The sequence below is a fragment of the Mastigoproctus giganteus genome, chromosome 1 (assembly GCF_048544385.1).
Source record: "Mastigoproctus giganteus isolate SK-2022 chromosome 1, ASM4854438v1, whole genome shotgun sequence".
In the NCBI taxonomy this organism is placed as follows: domain Eukaryota; kingdom Metazoa; phylum Arthropoda; class Arachnida; order Uropygi; family Thelyphonidae; genus Mastigoproctus; species Mastigoproctus giganteus.
Window position 1 is genome coordinate 263714365 of NC_143575.1, and position 16064 is coordinate 263730428.

Genomic DNA, 16064 nt, shown 5'->3' on the forward strand with positions numbered 1-16064 from the left:
TTTTCTTTTTTGCCAATCTACCTTCAGAAATTTTCTTTAGGAGTGACTGATAGTAGTATTTCAGTTTGTTTTGGTAATGGATTTTTGTGCCCTTTGCTTTTCAGGTCAAGAACTTGAGATTAAAATTCAACTGTGTATATATTTCCTCAGAAGATAATTTCACAATGTCATGGTATTTCCAGAATCTATAATGAAGCTCTTTATCGTGCTAGTTTGACTTAGATGCTACTGTTTCTGAGTAGAATAAAAGACTTTGTTCTTTTGTTTTATCTTATCTAATGGTTATATATTTTCTGCTTGGCTGAAAATGAAGGACATAAATTGTAATCTGTTTGGGCAAGTGATTTCTGCAGCAAAGTCAGCTTGGTACATTAAATCTTAAAAAAAAAAAAAAAAAAAAAAAACCTTAATGCTAGTACTGTTTTCTGCTAGTTTTCAGGGACAGTTTTAAGAGCTGGTTTAGACCATAAGATTACACTTAGAAATTACTCAAAGTCGATTGTGCTCCCCCATTCCACCATTAATGTCATATGTTGCTCATCGATTTTATATGTACCTTGTATACATTCGAACAATTAAATGATGCTGATTGCTATATATATATATATATATATATATAATAACTATGAGGATAATTTAAACTACAATGACTGCACCCTCTGAACAGATTGTGAAGTCTTTTAGTAAAAGCAAAGACCTCCCTCTGATTAAAATTGAACACAGTAGAGCATACAATTATTCAATTTCAGCTACTGCAGTGAATATAACTTCACAATCCTATATTATTTCTCATGTGTTATAAAAAACTGTTATAAGATGGCATTATATAGGATGTTATTCGGTGCATTACATCCACACAAGTTATTTAATTTTGTTTAATTTACATCAAAATTTATATTTTATTTTTCTATATAATTTTTTTTTTTCCCAGGAATATTTATCTTTGAGTCCATATGATGTAAAATAAAAATATCTACACAAAATACTGAATAAAATAAAGTAATATATGGCAGTATGAAGTGGCCTGTTTCCTCTATTTTTGTTAATTATGCATTCTTTTAGAGATAATTTTAAATTTTTAATTTTTTGATGGTAACATTATTTTTCCCCCCTTTGCACTCTAGTATTCACATCATCGAAACATAGCAACTTATTATGGTGCTTTTATCCAGAAAAGTCCTCCTGGTAAAGATGACAAATTATGGGTAAGAGATTTAAACAAATTTCTTAATTATGTATAATGACTAAAAAATGAATAGCAAATGCTTAGAAAATGGTACTCACCTTGTATAAATCTGCAATAAATCAATACCTTACTGATAAATTCATAGCCAGGAGCTACCCCCCCCTCAACTCATCCAACACACAGTATTCACCGTTAAAAACAGTATTAATAACCCCACCAGACACAGTCACAAGACAAATACTCGCAGTATTTGTCTTACCATAGTGAACTCACAGCACAATTCCGACGTACATTCAAAGATACCGACATCTCCCTCACCTTCTCCACTTACAATAAACTAGGTTCCCTATTTAATTCTTAAAGATACGCACAAATATCCCATCAATGATCTCAATAATATAATATATCTCATAAAATGCCAACAAAACTGCGACACCTGTTACATCGGCAGCACTACCACCAAATTCGTTTCCTCCACAACTTCCAATACCCATGCATACTACCACTTCAACAGTTTCAAGACAAATTAATCCTGCACTGAGTTAACAACCCATGCTCAAACTCACAACCCCCCCCCCCCTGTTGACTCTGCCATCACTATTATTAAACTTAGATCGAGCTACAGAATTCTTCAATATGAAACCCTCACCATCGAATGGTACCGACACCATTCTGATCTCAACATTATTAACGCTAAACTTCCCTTCAACCTTTCACCGGCTTGGAACTTCTCGCGGCTAAAGTTCCCACATGTCAAAAAGAGCATCACGGGAGTTTAGATAAACTTTAAATACAACACGCGCTCACATCTCTTCCATTTGCCAACTGATGACGGTTTATTCAACGAAGTCCCTCGTAATGACTATTGGCACCACCGGTCTTCTCTCTTTTTTTCATTTAAGTCTTTTAACCTCTTTATGACAACCAAGGATTGGAGATCTGCATTTCTACTTCCTTGCGCTCATTTTAAAATCTGTTTAAAATATTTTCACCCCATTCCCCACCTTAGTTCTTTTTAATGCTTCTTCCAACCTAAATTTAGCCACCATCTACCAAAAAATTTATTGCAGATTTATACAAGGTAAGTACCATTTTCTAAGCATTTGCTATTCATTTTTTAGTCAGATTTATGCCTCCGTAGCCAGGTGGGAAGGAGTAGCAGTGCGTAGCACACGCTTCTTGATTAGACCGGGGTTCGAGCCCGTCACCACCAAATACGGATGATGCGGAAAGGTCAGGGAATGACCACCGCATATCCCGGAGCAATATGACCTTAGTTGCTAATGCTCTTAAAAACCAACAACAACAACAACATTAGTCAGATTTATCACGGTATTATAAGATTACTATAATTTCACTATTATGTATAATGAATAAAAGAAGCAAATAAGGTGTGTTTGTTTTTTATTTGGTTTTTAGGAGCATTAGCAACTAAGGCCATATTGCTCTGGGGATATGCGATGGTCATTCCCTGAACTTTCCGTATTTGGGGGTCACGGGCTCGAACCTCGGTCTAATCAAGAAGCGTGTGCCACGCACTGCTGCTCCTGCCCACCTGGCTATGGAGGCACCAAAATAAGGTGTGATCTAGTGAACATATTATGGGGATGATGCATAGAGCAATTGTTGAACAGAATGTAGAAATGGGAACTGAGAAAGAATGGATATAGGGCATTGCAAACATGGGAATGACTGCTGTAAATGTGTTGCCCTATGGGAAAATCTGTGATTTACCTATTTTTATTTAATTGGGAAAAAAAGAAAAAAAGTCATTTAAAATCAGTGCTTTTGAGATTTTGTGTGTTATACAAGGTAGGGTAAGGAAGTGGGCAATTTTAAAAACTAGTTTTCTGGGTACCAATATGGTGGGGTGGATTGCCATCCCATGTACTCTTGTTCATACATGCCATTTAATAACCATGGGACAATCCCATATACTCTTGTTTATATCATGCCATATATTAATCACTGGACAATGGTATGGTGCACGATATGCTTTCACCTCACCATCAAAGCATTTTACAAAAACAATGACAGGTTAGGAGGCCACTCAACATTTATTTGCATTTACTTTTAAGTGTCAAGATGCTGTACCATCTCTTAATTACAAACATGGGTACATAATTTTGAAGAAACTGGTTCTGTTCTCAAAAAGAAGTCTCCAAGTATAATGCTTGTATTGTGCTCCCCCATTCCACGATTAATGCCATATGTTTCTCATTGATTTAATCTGTACCCTGTATACATTTGAGAAATTAATCCAGAAACATTACAGCTGCCAAGACTGCCACTCTAGTACAGGTCCAAAGCATTCTGCACATAAGCATGCATGTTGTTGAACTAATTCAGTAGGAGTGTATGATAAATATGACACCATGACTTAATTTCCAACCTTGTAAGTTGAATGTACTACAATCTCCTCACCCAGAAAAATTTTTGTCAAGACATGTTAACTTGAATGGTCATGATGAAGATTATTTTTACAATCTGCAGATGTCTTCTGAAGCTCATTTTCATCTAAATGGTTTTGTAAACAAGCAGAATTTTTGTAATTGGCTGGAAGAAAAGCCCTTGTCAGTTTCACTAGCAACCACTGCACAGTGAGTGGGTAACAGGGTTGTGTGCATTTTTATCTCAATGTTTTTGATCCTTATTTTTTTGAAGATGATAATGGAAGGGTAACAGATGTGACTTCAGGCAGCTATGCTAACATGATTGCATCTTTTTTGGCTGATGAACTGCCATCTAGTTGAAATCCATTTGGTTTCAACTAGATGGCATCTCATACTGCCAGGATGTCAGATGGGAGAAATCCCAGGTGCCATCTGACACGAACATACCTTATACTGCCAGGATGTCAATAGATGCCATATGACTGCTTTTTCTTAACCATATCATCTCCAGGAATTGACATTTCTTGGCTTCCATGGTCCATAGACCTGTCAGCATGTGACACCTCCACTTTTTTTTTGCCAGAATTCCTTTGGAAGATAGTAATAATATTTTCCATACCTTCATTCATTTTACTAATCCCTCTCAATGTTTTATAAACCTCAATCAGGATGCCAAGCTCTGTAGTGCACATAATTGGAGTCTTTCCTCATACAGTGTGTTGTAGAAGTGTTACCTTTCTGCTGATCTGGCCATTCCAGTTGCCCGTCTTTGGACACTTTCAAGAAACTCAATGTCTTTTTCAGATGAAATCACCATATTTGAATGCAGTATTCAAAATGTGGTTTTACATTTACCTTATACAGTGGAATTATGACCTCTATATCTCTACAGGATAACATTCGATAAATCATTGATAGGATACCATGGGCTTTCCTGGCTGCCTGTTTACACTGTTCAGAAAACTTCATATCTGCCTGTATTGTAACTTACAGATCCCTTTCCACCTCCAATGTTTTTAATTCAGCTCTACAAAATGTATAATTTATTTGTGTGTTGCTATTTCCCAAGTGTTAGACCTTGCATTTAACAGCATTAAAACATAGCTGCCACATCTCTAATGATCATCTTTGAAGTCTGTTCAAGTCATCCTGATGGAGCACTGCTTGGCACTGATCATTGACTTTGCCAATCTTTGTCATTTACAAATTTTGATATCATGCCTTCTATCCTTTCGTTGATGTCGTTTATGAAAATGAGAAACAACAGTGGTCCAAGAACTGCTCCTTAAGGAACCCCACTTTACTTCAATCTGAAGAATATCCATTAATCACAATATTCTACCCTGCAGCCACCCAGCATCCATCTTAAAATATTATCAGTAATCCCAACCTGTTCAAGCTTATACAGTAACCTAATTTGAGGGACCGAGTCAAATGTTTTGCTAAAATCCAAATAAACTGTCTGTCGGAATTGTTCCCTAAATCCAGCTCATGAGTCTGTGTCAATGGCCTACTAAGTTAGTTGTATGATTTTTTTTTTTTCTTAATAAAGCCATGTTTTTGGCTTTATTAAGAAAAAAAATACGTGGACTTTAGAATGCTATATCTGTCTAAATGTCCCTGGATTGCACCCTTAATCATTGCCTATGTAACTATGATTTTTCCTGTACGAGATGTTATGTAATTGGGAAAATGTGGATGGAAGCCAGCTTGAGTATGTGATTTCAAAAAAAAAGTTTCAATTATCTGCTGAAAGGAAATTCCTGCATGACTATCCTGCAATCACCCTTCTTCAGTTTAAATTTATGCTGCCTCATGTGTCTTAGTATTAGTAGGGACAAATGATGCAAGAAAGCAAGCTTATACAGAATCAGCGAAAAGAAAGGGGGGCAAAAAAACCCTTTTCCCATATTGCCTGTCAATCCCATCTAAGTTTTTCTACTTCTTCCTTAATTTTTTATTTTTAAAATTTTTTTTAATATATATACTACCTACTTCTAAAACACCAGATGGAAGTTTGTTCCAACAGTTCCAATATACTGGCTTGATGACAAATTTTAGTATACAAACCTGCAACCATCTTCCTCAATATGAATTCATGCTCACTCATGTATATAGTCTGAACAAGAGGAGGCGCCTCCGTAGCCAGGTGGGAAGGAGCAGCAGTGCGTAGCACATGCTTCTTGATTAGACCGGGGTTCGAGCCTGTCACCACCAAATACGGCGGATGCGGAAAGGTCAGGGAATGACCACCGCATATCCCGGAGCAATATGGCCTTAGTTGCTATAATGCTCCTAAAAAAAAAAAAAAAAAACCAAAAAAAAAATCTGAACAAGAGGAAATGATTCCATCAGCATTGAACTCACTCAGTCCATTCACAGTCTTAAACATCTGAATCAGATCTCCTCACAGGTGGCTAGTCGCCAGATGCTGTGATTTGCAGAACTAAATCTCTTTCCTGGTAAGAGCACCCTTTTGTTTTCACTTAGTAATCTTTTTGTTCTTCTCTGCACCTACTCCAACAGATCCACATTCTGCAAATGAGACTTGAGGTCTATGGTACCTCATGTCACCCTTTGCCCCTCCTTTGTGAATTGGGGATACATTTTTTTCCATCTCTGTCCTTAGGGTCTTTCCCCAAATCCACAGATGCTCTCATAATAATATTTGAAGGTTTGCTGACCGTTTTTGCTGCATCCCTTAACATAACTGGATACAGCCCATCCACCCAGTTGTCTTTTTTTTTTACATTCAGTTTCAACAATTTCTCTTCCCATTTCCTGCCAGTTATCACAAAATCATTCAGCTCCCTGTTAGAATTTGTGCCCCATCTCTAAAAAATTCCTCATGTGTGAATGTAGATGCAAAATACCTATTCAGTTTTGTCTGCAACTTGAGTAAGTTCATAACTAGTTAAGCCATTCTTACCTAGTGAACTAATATGATTCATCCTCTTCTTTCTAGTCTTTACGTAATTAAAAAAATCTTTGCTATTGCGCACGCGTGCACACACACGTGTATGCTATTACTGTGAACTACCACAAGCCAGGTGTGAAATAAGAAAACTCAAGGTTATGTGTTGTGTGCTGCTTAGTTAAATTTTTTTTTTTAGTAAATTTCAGAATAACAGAATGTGTTGTAGAAATGTTATAATTTTTGAGCCTTCATAATGCAGGGCAGTTATAAAGTTCCAGATAATTTTAAATATAAATTTCAAAATAATGAGCAAACTGATTGGTGAAAGAGGTATACTAAACAATTTCTGCAAACATGATATTATTTGCAAAAAAAAAAATAAAAATAAATTAATAAATAAATAAAAATTTCATAAAGGGCACCACAAAATGTCTGTGGACATCAATGTGTCTATGCGAGTTTGCAGCCATATAAAATACCCATGAAGCACAAAATTGTCAAGGTTTAGTAATGATGTCGAAAAATAAGGCTCTTGTAGTCCAGATTTATTTGTTGTACTTGCACCACATTATGGCTTGCACACACTTTCTCTTTAGCAGAATTTTTTTCTTTTTGTGAGTGAAACCTTGTATTTGTGGAAGTTAATTCACTGATTGCTTCACTTGTGATGTTATTCATGTTAAAATTGATGGAAACCTTATAATCATCCTGTTGTTATCTACATGTTTAAGTTTAAAAATGTTTATTCTCCTTCTAGTCTGCCTTCATGAATATTTGGGGAAATAGAGTAAAATCCCATTATGGTGAACTTCTTGTGGATGCATACTTCAATTTCATTGTAATGAAGTTGTGTTCTGAATATTGCTGAAAATTCCTTTGCGATGTCTTAAAATTTGCTTATTTTCGTTCAAGTGAATCTTCTCATAGCAATATTGCAATGTGAGGTACACAGGTTCATAATTCTCACAAATTAAACTAATACATTTTATGCATATGTGGACTTTAAAAATAATTTATTGTATTGAATTTTCCATCAAAATAATTTCATTCAAACAAGACTTAAAAAGCATTAATAATATGAGAAGTCATCCAGGATCGGAAAATATTTTCATTCAAACGAGCTTAAAAAGCATTATAATACGCGATCATTATAATACATCATTCAGGATCGGAAATATTTTCATTATAATGAAATTTTCAGTAAAACTATTAGTTTTAATGGGATTTTTCTTGTATTGTAAGAACAAACATTTAGGCTAACCTTATTATTTTTTATGAATGTGCAATTTTGATGTTTATTATTTGTTATACTGAGAGTAAAAGTGGGAACTTTTATTTTGTTTTAGTTTAAAAAAAAAAAAAAAAAAAAAATAGCCGTTACTCTATATTAATATATTGATTTTGGTTTACAGCTTGTTATGGAATATTGTGGAGCAGGATCTGTAACTGACTTAGTAAAATGTAAGTATTATATTTTTCCCCTTATCTTTTTGGGGGTTTTTTTGGGGGGGGTTAGAATTTATGGCAAGGAAAATTTCTGCAGTATAGTTCAGTATCATTTTCATTATTTATAGCAACAAAAGGCCAGCCTATTAAAGAAGAATGGATAGCATACATTTGTAGAGAAATTTTAAGAGTAAGTAGAAATTTTCTAAATTGTTTTTTTTTTCTCTAAATATTTTTATTAAATGTATACAAGAATATATAGTGATTAAATAAAATATTATTTATACAGTTTATTTTTATAGTCTATAACTTTTAGAGTTTTACAATAATTATTAGCCCATCAACTTTCTCACACTGAAAGATATTGAAACTGAGCCACCTTCCTAATGTGGAATTGGGCCGCCACCACCACCATGGACTTGAAGGGCAATTTGCACACATTACAGCTGTTAAAAGGTGCTCGAACAAATTTGGCAATATGAATTGCTGTCTCAAAATTGTCCCACTTTGGAGGGTGGTGGATCTACACATCTGGCAACCCACTCAATTTCACCTCACAGATGTTTATCCAGATTAACATTGGAAATTAGGGGCCATTGGAGGAAGCACATATCTGGCCCATTGGCAGTGCAATGTCCTGTTAGAAGATTGCATTACCAACAGGAACAATGATGTGTGTACATTTATGGTCTGTTGACATGATACAAATGAAAATTATTCATTTGACTAACACACGTTGTTATTTGTGTCCAGCCACAGTGTTTGTAGTATCCATCAAAACACATACCTGTGATGTGTAGTTAGGAGGGGGGATGTTGATTTGGGCATTTACTCTAATACCCTATCCAGTGGAGAGTGCATTGAAAAGTCCTGCTGTTAAAGTGCATTGTGCTATCTGTGATCAGTTGCACCCATGTAACCATCCTTTTGGTCCACATGGTGCAACTGATTTCTGCAGTGGTCATCTATCATTATATTCTCACCATAGGTTTTGTGTAGCTAGATATGCTGGTTTGGAGATGGACTTGCCTTGCAGCAACAGCCTACCTCACCTTGTGCCTTACTTCTGTATAACTGCATTTTCCCATGCTCTTATAACATGTAATGCTTCATTACAGCTGTATACACATACCCATATATATGTTGACTGCTGACCACATTTACCCAGTTGAAATTTTATTTCTATTTTATTGTCCTTCTGCTCTCACTAGGGTTGGATGTTCTATTTCATTTTCCTTTCAATATATGTTCTGTGCAACCTATTGACTGAAAGATATAACAAACTGCTTATTGGGATATAAAATTTTTTGTGATTGAATGTTGGTCAGAATTCAGGTAAATTGCAGTTCCAGTCCTTCATATCACCGTCCCCCCCTTTTTTTTTTACACCTTGCCGGTCTTTCTTTTATTACCTTCACTACAATGCAATGTAGTGTGCCTGTGCATATTAATTTTCTACATGTAGTAATAAATAGGTGTGGGCCAACTCTATGCATCCATACATCAAGAAAAGGAAGAACCTGGTCACATTTGCTTCTTAATGTAAATTTTATGACTGGCGAGGATAAATACATTTAGGTAATCCAAAATCTCATCTTTGTTGTTCCTTTGAAACAAGAGAAAAACACATCATTCATTGGCGCCTCCGTAGCCAGGTGGGCAGGAGCAGCAGTGCGTAGCACACGCTTCTTGATTAGACTGGAGTTCGAGCCCGTGACCACCAAATATGGAGGATGCGGAAAGGTCAAGGAATGACCACCGCATATCCCCGGAGCAATATGGCATTAGTTGCTAATGCTCCTAAAAACCAAATAACATATTCATTAATAATTTCCAGACCCAGATCTGGTTCAGTGGTTCTTATACAATCTTGACATCTGATTTTTCCATAACTAAATTGGCTATGTATTCATGCACAGAGGATCCCAACTAGACTGCAAATCTGTTTATACGGTAAATAAAAAAATATATTACTTTTTTTTTATCAATTAGTCCTGCTTTTCTTATTTCAGTCATAAATATTTATTGGCCTTCACCGATATTCAGAATATCAAGCTTTGGCTTTCAACCAGTCCACTTTCCAGAGTGATTGTAATGCCCTGAATAATGTATTTTGTGCAGCCTAGATACTCAAAAGTGGTCTATCTAGGATGCAAATAAGTGAATTACATTCAAAAAGTAATCTTATTTTTTGTGGGAAAATGTTATATTACTATGAACTACCACAAGCCAGGTGTGAAATAAGCAAACCCAAGGCGTATGGTACAAATTTTCCATCAGAGCCCATTTTTACTGCTGTCCACTGATGATACTGGCAATAATCTTAACTGGTTTATAGATAGACTCCATACAAGATGTATTAGGATGAAGAGGTATATCAAGCTTGCTTTTCTCAGGATGATTAGAATTATAGCAGTTGACATTTGTGCCATGTGTCCCCTAGTATATGCTTTCTTTGATCTTTGTTTTCCAGAAACTTCCTTTAAGCGTTTTAGCTACTTTCCAAACCTGTAAAGGTCTTGCTGTTTTAAAAGTTTCATTATCACACAGTAATTCATAATTTTTCACTGTAATCCAATGCATTCATAATGATTGTTCTGCAGGCCTTTGTTTGCTTCCAAAGTAATGAGATTGGGATCCTACCTGTAAAGCCATGTTATAGGTTTCTCTCAAATTAGATCTCTTGTCGTAGATAGACTGAGGATGTCAGCTATTTTGTACCAAATCTCTATAGTAACATTCTTTTAGATGTGTATGGGTTAACCCATGTGTGGACAGAAGTTAGTTAACCCATAGATATTTAGTGGCTTTTTTGTCAGAGATTTCTCATTCTGCCTTGACTTGCCTAACATTCTTTTTAACTTGCTTACAGACTAGTTTATATATACAGTAAACCCCTTGCGAATAGCAGGGGTTTTTTACGTTAAGGGTTATGTTCCTGAGAAATGCCGCGAATACTGAGTTATGGCTCCCATAGTAATAAAGGGTTTCCGTTCCAAAGTATGAAATATATTATAAAAACTTGTCTAAAATTTTGTCTATGTATGTATTATATGTACCTTCATAATGACTATGTACATAGACAGTACATAGTGAAATGCAAGCATATGGCATCGAAATGAAAATAAGAAACAATTTAATATTGAATGTAATATTTATTAGAAATTTCAAACAAATCTTTCAAACCAGCGCCTTTGCTAGCTAAAAAACTTATCCCGCCAGTGCTATCACTAGTTTCGCTAAAGTGTTGATAAAGGAATTTTGCCTTTTCACGAATGATGAGTGAACTTAATGGAATTTTATTTTGAGTTCGGTCTTCTATCCCCAGATTTAAAGCCTTTTCCATTTTTCCTAATTTAACATCAGAGTTACAGAGCAAATTTTTGAAGCAATTAACACATTTTCATGGACACTACGGTGGATTTTTTCTTCCGATTTCTTGATTGATCGTACCGTTGACTTATTGATTTTATAATGTTTTGCCACTGACGAGACACTTTCACCATTAGAAATTTTATCTAATAACTCAATTTTATTTGCTAATGTCATCACCTTCTTTGATATTTTCACATTTCCCTTGTTATTCGTAGCCATATTTTTGTACGGGTTAGAAAGAACTTGTCCACAATAAAGTCACTTTCTTCCGCTGATACACTCGAAAAAGTCTGTTTTACACTGCAAAACGGTAGATTTATCACTTCTGTAAGCATATCAATTTTTAAATTGATAAATTTATTCAATTTATAAGCATATAAATTAAAAGCAAACGACGAAACCTTCCATGACAAGTGCATAACACATAACACCACCTCTCAATCCCCTTGTTGTACAAGGGGATTGAGAGGTGGCAACTGAAGTTTAACATTGACAAATGTAAAGTACTGCATATGAAAAGCAGTAACCTCAGAGTATAACTTACCCAACTGGGTGGTGTGTTACACTCAGGATAGTGGAGAATGAAAGAGACCTAGAGATAATTGTGCAGTCAGATGTGAAGTTTTCTGAGCAGTGCAGACAGGCTGCCAGAGCAGGTCATTAGGTCTTGTCTCAATGATATTCAGGAATTTTGCAAGCAGGGCCAAGGAAGTGATTATTAGCATTAGTAGCATTAGCAAAGGATGCAAGAAAGCAAGCTTATACAGCATTTTAAACATCCTTTAAACTTCTCATTTTAAACATCCACTCGCTCCAAATGTTTGTCTAATTCTGCCTAGAATCAATTTAAGCTATCAACTTCTACAATGACAGATGGAAGTTTGTTCCAGCAATCAATAACACGCTGGCTAAAGGCAATCTTCCACACATCTATCCTGCAACTGTCTTTCCTTAATTTGAATTTATGCCCTCTCAGGGAATTATTCTGAGCAAGAGTAAGAATCTCATCAGCATTGAGCATGCTCAAACCATTCAAGGCTTTATACACCTCTTTCAGATCACCTCGCCGGTGCCTAGTCTCCTAAGAGCAACCCTTGTTTCCATTCACTAATCTTGTTGCCCTTCTCTGTACTCGTTCCAACAGCTCTACATCCTTCTTAAAATGAGACCTCCAGACAGTACTCAAGGTGTGTCCCTGTTGTCTTTTACATGCCATATATTTCTGTTATTTTGTTTTATTCTGTCTGTTTGTATATATAGTTGGACCTCTCTTTAACGAACTTCCATATAGCAAACTTTTTTTGACTTCCCCCTGGTCATTACATGGAAAATAGTTTCTGTATAACGAAGAAAATTGCCATATAACTAATTGATTTCGAGAGACCCGGGTACGCATTGTTCGCACCTCTGGCCTTTAGGCAAAAAGCTGATGCTGTAGAAAGACAAATTAATTGCTAAAAGGATTAAGTATTAATCCCTTTTAGCTTTTAATAGCTAAAGGCTTGCCGACTGGGCTAGCCAGGTGGGTAAAGTACCTGCCTGGCAACCCAAAGATCGCGGGTTCAAATCCCACTTCGGGCTTGGATCAAAATATTGCAAAAAATCTTGGGAGGTGCATTATGGCCACAAAAGCCGATGCACCAACAAACTACAAAAAACAAAAAAAAAAAAAACCGCTAAAGGCTTTAATTCCACAAATTAAGAGCTAAAACATTTTGCAATTTAATGGTGCCTGTGAAATCTTGCAGGGAGGAACTGGCCAACCATGTCGCAGGATACTAAAAAGTTGGAAGTTTGGGAGAGGCCTTTGCCCAGCAGTGGGGTCAGCAATGGCTAAAAAAGAAGTAAAACCTATACAACATGCACAACCATGCTGAGAATTCCCGCTAGTCAGCTGTCCATAGCCATTGGGAAAGATTAAAGCATATTCCTGATGTGGGCATTGGCTCTGGTCAACCCATTTTCTACCTTAAGCATTCTATTAGATAATTAGAGAATTAGGAGAGAGTGATTTTCTTTTATCTCAGAAATTCATTTGTTGTTTTGAAGAAATGAGACATCCACACTTTCACTAAGTTTTACCTGTCTCTGTCTCTGTTTACATGGTAGCTACAAGTGATCCCTAATTTCAGCTTTCTTTCTGCCGTGAAGTAACCTTACAGTGTCTAAGAGGAAATCCTTGAGTGTAGTGTGAAAAAGTGGAAGTGCTTGGTAGTGTAGATTGCAGTGTTAAAAAAAAAAAAAAAAGAAATCACTTTAAAATTTGATGTTCCTGCTTATAGTGTGTCAACCATTCTGAAAAAAACCTGTTTTGATTCTCAAACTGTTTGAGGAAACGGCACCAGTTGGAAGCTTTTTGTGAAATTATGCATATGAGATGTAGATGAAGCAGTTTTTAAGTGGACGAGACCAAAACATGCCGATATCAGGGCTATTAATAAAATAAAAGGCTGTGGAGTACGTATCCTTTTTGGGGCACAAAACATTCCAAGCCAGTTTCGGTTGGCTGGACAAATTTAAAGTGTCATCATGGCTTATGTGAAAAAGTTATTTCTGACGAAAGTGGAGTTTCAATCGAAGACTATACCCATTGAAAAGAAACAGTTTTGAAAAAAAAAAATCGAGGACTAAGGGTCCAAAGACATATTCAACATTGATGAAACATGTCTATTTTTTAAATGTGTGCCAAATAAGACCTTTAAATAAGACTTTTAAAGGTGATAAATGTTTAGGTGGTAAAAATAGTAAGGAGAGAATCACACTCTTGGTTGCAAATATGGCTGTTAATGAAAAACTGAAGCTTTTGGTAATATGCATAAACAATCCCGATGTTTCAAAGGAGTAAAGTTGTTAGAGTTGGACTTCAGCTACAACAAGATACCTTGAATGACAAGTGAAACTTCTGAGCAGCAGATTTTAAATTTGGATAGAAAGATGACAAAAGAAAACAGAAAAATCATGTTGATTGTTAGCAACTGCCCTTCCCACCTTCACTCAGTAATTTCGAAATTTACAAGTGTGAAGCTTGTTTTCTTCCTTCTGAATAATTCTTATCTGCAGCCTATGGACTAAGGCTTTATCAAGAATTTGAAAATGCACTACCGAAGGTGCATACTGAAAAAAATTATACTGAGAATAGAAACCAACCAACCAACCTATAGATTCTGTTATAAATTTGCGGATGTGCATATCAGAGTTGGCGAAAGTGTGGAGTCAAGATGTGACAGAAACAACGATTAAGAATTGTTTTGCAAAAGCAGGTTTTGCTAAAATGCTAATTAACAGAGAGGAGAGGGATAAACTACTAGAAGACATTGAGCAATCATGGGAAGAGTTACAAGTGAGGTTTGATCAGAAATCTTGACGAATTTTTAGAGATGATAATGATGTCATAGTAACTGAATATCCAAGTGCTTCAGCATTTTGGAGATTATTTAAAGAACTAGTGACAGTATTGATGATGAGTTGGATGAAAATGAGGGCAACACTAAACCTTCCAAACAAATGTTGGCAGCATTTAAAATTTTGCATCGAGGCCTTCACTGGAAAGAAAATGTAACACGAAATTATGAGTGTACAACACAAAATAACCAAATATTTTAGACATAATTCTTAAAAGTGTATTAAAAGATTTTGGGCATCATGTGTAAGCAGTCATTTCTTAATATGTATGTATTAATAAATTGTTTTAAAATGTTAGTAAATTTATTCATTCCCACTTCTTTCCCATCTTTTACTACATTTCTGAATTTACAGTATTTTTCATTGTTGAAAAGGTCATATTTCTTTATAACGAAATTTCTGCATAATGAATTTTTTCAGAGAACGATCGATTTCATTATATAGAAGTCCAACTGTGCACGCATGTGTGTGTGTGTGTGTGTGTGTGTGTGTGTGTGTGTGTGTGTGTGTGTATGCATGCATCATCAGCCAAAAAAAAAAAAAAAATCACACCATTCCCTCCAAATGCCTGTCCAGTTCCTCCTTATATTTATTTAACCTATCAACTTCCACAATGACAGATGGAAGTTTGTTCCAGCAATTAACTACCCGCTGGCTAAAGCAAATTTCCACACATCTATTCTACATCTGTCTTTTCTTAATTTGAATTTATGCCCCCTTAGGTTCATAATCTGAACAAGTGGAAGGATCCCATCAGAATTCAGCGTGTTCAACCCATTCAAGGCCTTATACACCTGAATCAGATCACAGTGCAGGTGCCTAGTCTCCAGCCACTGCAATTTGCAGAACTTAAGCCTCTCTTGGTAAGAGGATCCCTTCATTCCCCTCACCAATCTTATTGCCCTTCCCTATACATGCTCAAGAAAATCTACATCCTTCCTAAAATGAGGCCTCCAGACCTGTATGCAGTACTCAAGGTGTGGCCGGACCGTTGCCTTATACAGAGGGACAATTGCTTCCTTTTCCCTGCTAGCAAAATTCCTATATATCATTGACAAAACCGATGACCTGCCCTGGCAGCCTGTCTGCATTGCTCAGAAAACTTCATATCTGACTGCACAATTACTCCCAGGTCTTTCAGTTTCTCCCACCTTGAGTTTAGTACCAAACAGTTGGTATGTTTCTCTGGGGTTACTTCTACCTATATGCAGTACTTTGCATTTGTCAAGGTTAAACTTCAGTTGCCACTTCTTAGCCCATCTGCCCAAATTTTCTAGATCCTGTTGCAGTGGCACACTACCATTACTGCCATTAACAACCCTGCCAACCTTTGTATCATCTGCAA

The 16064-nt window shown here is 36.0% G+C and overlaps 1 protein-coding gene across 1 annotated transcript in view; it reads left to right on the forward strand.

Moving 5' to 3' along the window:
- msn (serine/threonine-protein kinase msn) overlaps positions 1-16064 on the forward strand; it is a 555676-nt gene that overhangs the window by 245678 nt on the left and 293934 nt on the right. The window contains 3 exon segments of the mRNA XM_090377310.1: positions 1125-1205; positions 7909-7957; positions 8071-8132. Of these exon segments, the coding sequence (XP_090233436.1) occupies positions 1125-1205; positions 7909-7957; positions 8071-8132 (192 nt within the window).